Here is a 6,486-nt window from a genome sequence, read left to right as displayed (position 1 = left end):
CATATCACTCCATCTGCCTGCTCTAACACCAGGAGCTGGGACTCTCCTGGCAGCCTGATAGGGGCCTCTGACTTAGAATAACACCTAGTCTGGACTCAGCAAAGCCTTCTCAATAGCACACGTCACGGTTATTCAGGACATCCTCCCTCATGCCTCCCAAATGGCTGCCACAGGCTACCCCTTACTTCCATCCCCATCAGATTCAGTGATTTTTTTTATATTCTATTGCCTCCACTCAACCCAAAGGCTCCTGATACTCCGCACCCCTCACTGCAAACCTGCTGCCTTCCCCATCTCAAGAAATGGCAACTGCTAGTTTTTCATCCAACCTCCCTTGAGTCCAGCCATTTCCCCATCACTTCTGTGAACACGTGCATTCTCCAAACCGAAAGGCTAAGTGGATCAAGCATCCCCACAGGCAAGGATACTGTACAGTGCTTTCTCCATAATAGACCAGCACAGGGTTTCAATCAATGGCCTTCCATCTCAAGGATATGCTTCTCTCTTAGCGAGGGACAAACTCGAGGTACAACTGAACATTCTGTCTCTGAGGGCTTTTACTCCGGTCGCCTAAAAGCTCTTTATGATAAGATAAAAAAGATTACTTCAATCATCTTTAATCCAGCCGAACAATAAATCCATGCTCTCCGGTTTGAGCTATTTGCTGTTATCAACGACAAATGATTTAGAAAACACACAGAGAGAGAAAAAAGGTTCAAGATTCACTCTTCATTGGGATCTTTGTGCTACCTCTAGAAGCCATTTTGAGCAGTAGATACATTAGGAATGATCCCATGTCCCCAGAAGCCTTCCTCCCTTAGGAAGGAGACACTAGTTGTGTCTGGAAAAAAAAGTGACTCATTATCATCCTCTACCCCAACTTCTATTTCTGCCCCCTTTAAGCAGGTGGATTCTCCATTCATTCAAAAAATATTTGGGCATCTACTATGTGCCAGACACCGTTCTAAATTTTGAGGACATTGCAGTGAGCAGAGCCCATGTTCCCATGGAGCTGGCATTCTAGGGGAAGGAAGAAACAAGCGTGCATCAGGAGGTGCATGCTGAGAAGATAGTACCAAGTAGGGCAGGGGAGAAGAGGTGGTTGGGGTCTGCTATTTTAGGCAGATTGTTCAGGGAAAAGCTCCTTTGATAAGGCATCGTGCAAAGACCTGAAGGAAATGAGGAAGCCAGCCATGCTGCTATCTACAGAAGACTGTTCCCATAAGAGGATACAGGCAAGTGCAAACATCTGGAAGCAGCAATGTGCTTGGTGTTGTCAAGGAACAGCCAAGAAGCTGGTGTGGCTGGAGTGCAGAGGATGGGGGTGTAAGTGACAACAGTGAGGCCAGAGAAACACAGGGGTGGTCCAGGCCAGCAGGAGACCTTGACATTCACCCAGCACCAGATGGAAGTCTTGGGAAGTTGAGATAAGAGCTGTGGCTCATCTGACTTATGTTTTAATGGGCTCATTCCAAGGCACAAGGGCAAAAGCAGAGAGAGCAGTCAGGAGACTGAAGCAGAATAATCAGGCAAGGGTGGGTCTCAAAGGAGCCCCTGGTTTCCTGGGGGTGGGGAAGAGCAGGGGAGGGGCGGGGAATGTGGAGCTGAAGAGGTCAAGAAAGAAGTTCCAAATAAAGAAGAGACGCAGCCCTCCTGAGAGGAAGGGTTTTCAGAGGGATTGGCAGGGAGAAGGGGAATGCTTAGGGGATTGGATTTGGGGATTGTTCTGGAAGTGATGCTAAGTGGGATGAAATTTAGAGGGAAAAAAAGAAATCTCGGGGAATCCAAAGAGCTTGGATTGCCAGTCTGCACAGCTGCTGTCTCTCCCCATGTAACCCTTCCAGGAAAACTGTCCAGGCTGGTCCCTGATGTTGTCCATGAACTTGCTGTTCACTGGTAACCTGGCACCTGCAGCCAGAGGCTGGATATGCATTGCCTCCTGTGCAGGTGTCGCCAGGGTATGTACCCCGACCGCTGTGTGCTTCACCCACTGGGCTGCACCAATCTCCTGGGTGGAGAAGGAGGCGTGAAGATGTGTTGGTGCAATAATGAAATGATGCTGCATGTAGTCTCAACTCAGCCGCTTGGAATGGGACTCCACCTCCCACATTTCTGTGGGGTGTATTCATTTCAGCATCTGGTTTTGGCAATATAGGGGGGAATAACACTCAGATTGACATTTTTTTTCTTCTAGGATGATGATGAATACAATTAAAGTCTGAGGCTCTTTAAAATAAATTCTCCTGCTCTGATACTTTTTTTTCCCCTGCATGTAAGAATTCAATATTCTGAGCTACAAATCTGGACTCTGTCTGCTCCTGGATAGGCCACCAGCCACCAGCGCACACCTTTCAGGTAACCTCCCTGGTGGAGAATTTTTAAGTTCGCAAGTTACCTGAAGGGGCCTAGGCTGCTTTTGGTGGATCTACTGGGCTTTCTCAAGTTGAGAAGCTTCCACTCTGTACTCTAATGGTAATCACGTGTCAGTACCACCCTTACCTGGGCCCTCTCGATCTCTTCTTTCTCCATAATCTCTCCCTGGGTTATGTCATCCAGGCCCAAGGACCCCATTCCCCTTCTGATGCTGAGGACCCCCAAGCTGACACTTATATCTCATGATGACCTCTCCGATGGGCTCCAGACCCACACCTAACTTGGCGTCTCCATCTGGCTTTCCCACTTAGATACCTCAAACTTGAAAATCCAAACAGAAGTCTCTTCGGCTTCCAAATTTGTTTCCTACCTGTCTTCCCCAGGTCCCCCATTACTCAGGCCAAAAATCCAGGAGTCATCCTTGGGTCTTCCCTTTCACTCATCCCTTTCATCCATTCTATTTGGAAACCTTTGAAAATTTACCACTAGAATATCTCTGGAATCCATCCTTTTCCCTCCACTTCCATTGATCCCTCCTTAGGTTGCCCAGCTGCCTCTCCCCTGCAGTGATTCCTAGGTGGTCTCTCTAGTTCCTCTCCCCCTCACCCCTGCCCCTGTGCATTCCAGTCCCCTCTCCACCCTGGGAACAAGAGAGATCTTCTTTAAATGTAATGGGATCGCACTGTCTCTGCTTAGAACTCTCCAGTGGCCTGCCATGATTCTTGACCATGGCCAACTAGGCCCTTCATAGACTAGCCCTACCTGCCTCTGTAGACCCATGTGGTGAACTCTCCCCTTTGCCTGCCTCAGACATACGTATCAGTTTCCTGTGGCTGCTGTTACAGATCACCACTCACTTGGTGGCTTAAAAATGACACAGATGAATTCTCTTACAGTCCTGGAGGCCAGAAGCCCAAAATAGGCTGGAACCAAGAGAGCTGCAGGACTGCACTTCCTTCAGAGGCTCCAGGGGGAAATCTGGTTCCTTGCCTTTTCCAGCTTCTAGGGCTGCACTCCTCTGTCCACAAGGTCCCTTCCTCCCCCTTCAAAGCCAGCAATAGAGCATCTTAATTCAGTGGTCACACTGCCACCTTCTTCTACGTCAAATCTCCCTTTGCCTGTCTCTTATTAAGACACTTATGGTTGCATGTGGGTCTATCCAGATAACCTAGGATCATCTCTCCATCTCAAAACCCTTAACTTAATCACATCTTTAAAGTTCCTTTTGCCACATAAAGCAACATTCACAGGTTCCAAGGACTAGGATCTGGATATTTGGGGTCCCTTATTCAGCCTACCACACCTAACAAGCTCTTTCCCACGGCAGGGTCTTTGTACAGCTTGCCCCCTGTGCCTGGAATGTTCCCCCATGACCCCCTTTACTCTTTGCATGGCCAGTTCCTTCTCATTTAGGGGTCTGTCACCTTGCCTGTCACCTCCTCAGAGAATCTGTCTCTGAGCCACCCCCAATCTGAAGAAGGTTTCCCTCTATCTTGAACCTTTGTTTATTTCCTCCCTTGCACTTGCCATGGTGGACCTTATGTTACATATTTTCCAGTTTACTTGTTTTCCACCTGCCTCTGCCTCTCCCCTCCCCATCAGTGCTTTGAGGACAGGGATGATGTCTGTTTTGTTCAGATGGCTTTGCAATCCAAGATGGCGCTAGGCAAATGGGCTGCTCTGTCTACTCTTTTGAGAAAGCAGGCCCCTCTCCATCTCCCTCCTGATCTTCTCTGTTCAAAACCATGGTCTGGAGAGAATCTGACGCCACCAACAAAGAGAACCCACAGACAGGCTCACGTGGGCAGAGGCCCAGGGAGATGCTGCAGCATTTAATGAGCCAGGAACACACGAAACCTTTCAAAAGAAGCAGGTCCCACCTTGGTGCGCATCCACCTGAGTCCTCGCTAATTAAATGCAGCGAAGAATTATTTCACTGAGTCCTACCCAGGAGGCTGCTTGCTGAGGAGAGCTGTTTCCAAATCTTCTCCATCCTTCTCTTGCTAAAGACTCCTGAAGCCTTTTGGAGAAAATCGAGGGAGACCCAGAGGCCTTCCTACATGTCTCACATTCTCTGCAGCCTTTCAGCTGGGGCACCACGAGGCTCTTGCACAGCTTAAAACTTCATGCTGGGTTAGATTTTTCTAAACCAAAGCCAAATGTGTTTTGATTGCAAGGCTATTTTTAAAAATTGCTTGTGCCTTAAGCAATACATTATCTGGTCGAAACATCATGTTTTTCTCCCTTCAAGTAGAAAATTGTTCTTTGATATTTGACATTGTTCAGAAATATTTTAAAATGTTTGGTCACAATGGAGATAGCTTTGGTGACTCAATAGTCTTCTGTACGATTATTCACAGCATAAAATTCATGGTCGTGTTTTTTATAAAAGCATAAACTTGGGAGAATAAAACAAAGTGGTTGATAAATATTAACCAGTTTTCACAAATAACAGTGTTTAAAATAATAACACTGGCACAGCACCTGACAGTTTACAAAAGCTTCAACACGCTTCATTTTGAAAAATCCAGAAAAACATCTTCTTCTTAAGGAAGGGCCTTTGATTTTGCCCCTGTAAACTTCTGATCCATAACTTTATATCCTAAAGCATTCTGGCACCAAAAAAAAAAAAACCTGAACCATCTTTTATGAATATATTTTGGAAGTCTGCTGTCAGAATTCAGCTCATAGGCATCAAACAGAAACCTAGTGGAGCTGTTCAAAATTCTGGCCCAGATTAATTTTAAAAAGCTGCATTTGGATAGGGAGTTGTTTCCAAAGGTTAAACTGAAGAACAATTGATTTCACCAGAAATCAAAGTCCAGATATGATACTAGCTATAGAGTGGTCATATTTTTCTTGAAAATCTGGAATGTCTTCGGGAACAAATGGCTGTCACATGTCTGCTCCCTTTCAATAATGTCTTAATTACCAGAAAGGAGAGAAGGGTTAAATTGTAGCCCTTCCCACTCTGCGTGTGGGGGTTTGGGGGGGAATGGGAGGATGGGAGTACGGCTGGGGTGTAAGAGAAACAGCAAAGGTGAGAACGCACTATTCTGAATCTTCAGCCACAGACGAAGGGCCCAGGACGAGTGGAGGAACCAGATCTAGAGAACAATCTAGGTGGATGACCACGAGTTGAGACACGGCAGGAAGTCGCTTCCTGAACAGCCCTTACTGTGGAGGAGGTGGGAGGGGCCTTTCACGCGGCGCTCTCTACACCAATAAGCACTCGGTGACATCCATGGGCCCCACTGACCTGTGTCAGATTGGCCCGAGGCCAGTCTTATAATGTCCAGGAGGGCTGCCCGTCTTCTACATCCCAGGATTAAATCTTGAGAAGAATTTGATGGAAAAGTAGGCTTTGGGAAAGTCTACTCTGCAGGGCACTGATGCACGGAACAGAGGTGACCTATTGTGTTAGCCCGGGACAGGACAGGGCTCCGTCTGACTGGGCTGCTTTCAGATGTCATCCCCACTTCTGGGACCCAAACCCACAGAGCGCTCCCAAACAAACAGGTGAACGTCGGTCCACAGACATCAGAGCAAGAGTCTGGTGTCCCTGCAGCTGAGCTTCCCAGTTTCCTCTGGAGAAAAAGCGTTTCCTCGGAGCCTGAAGGGGATAAAGCAAAGAGAAGTTTGCGTGAGGGCAGGACCAGGGCCGTGCCGTCAGTTGGAAGCTGCCCACTTTCTAACCCCGTGCCCAGAAGGCCTGGCCCTCCAGCCCAGCTGCAGCTCTCCTGGGAGGGCAAGTCTATGCTGGTTTCACCCTCTGTCAGCTGGGGCGGCTCATGAATCACTGTGCACGATTTAACAAGCCTCCGTGACTCTGCAGAGTCCACACCAGACCCAGCCAGCCCTGACTTCCAAGGCTGGCGATTCTTTTTAAGGCAACAGCAGAATCTGTCAGGAATGCAATGCGCCAGTCCTGATGTCCTCCCAAGCTCTGCCAATGGGCAGCAAATAACATCAGAACCCTTAAAATATCAACCTGACGCCGGCTTGCTCCGCCTGGACACAGAATGTGACATTTCTCAGAACTGTGCAATGATTTAAAAAAAACAAAACAAAACAAAAGCCACGATCTGTCCAGGACCTGAGGACCTTACAGGC

The 6,486-nt window shown here is 47.8% G+C and overlaps 1 protein-coding gene across 3 annotated transcripts in view; it reads right to left on the bottom strand.

The window, feature by feature from the left end:
• Positions 1-5,768: 5,768 nt before the first annotated feature.
• The window catches only part of NOD2 (nucleotide binding oligomerization domain containing 2), a 34,135-nt gene continuing 33,417 nt past the window's right edge, over positions 5,769-6,486 (bottom strand). For 2 of the 3 annotated variants that reach the window (XM_031680573.2, XM_006207853.4), the window contains one exon: positions 5,769-5,986. In XM_031680573.2, the coding sequence (XP_031536433.1) occupies positions 5,914-5,986 (73 nt within the window). In that variant the 3' untranslated portion in view covers positions 5,769-5,913. The remainder of the gene's footprint in view (positions 5,987-6,486) is intronic. The other variant, XR_004191349.2, reaches the window with a different exon arrangement.

Source organism: Vicugna pacos, chromosome 9 (assembly GCF_048564905.1).
Source record: "Vicugna pacos chromosome 9, VicPac4, whole genome shotgun sequence".
Taxonomy (NCBI): Eukaryota; Metazoa; Chordata; class Mammalia; order Artiodactyla; family Camelidae; genus Vicugna; species Vicugna pacos.
This window is presented reverse-complemented; position numbering and strand designations above follow the sequence as displayed.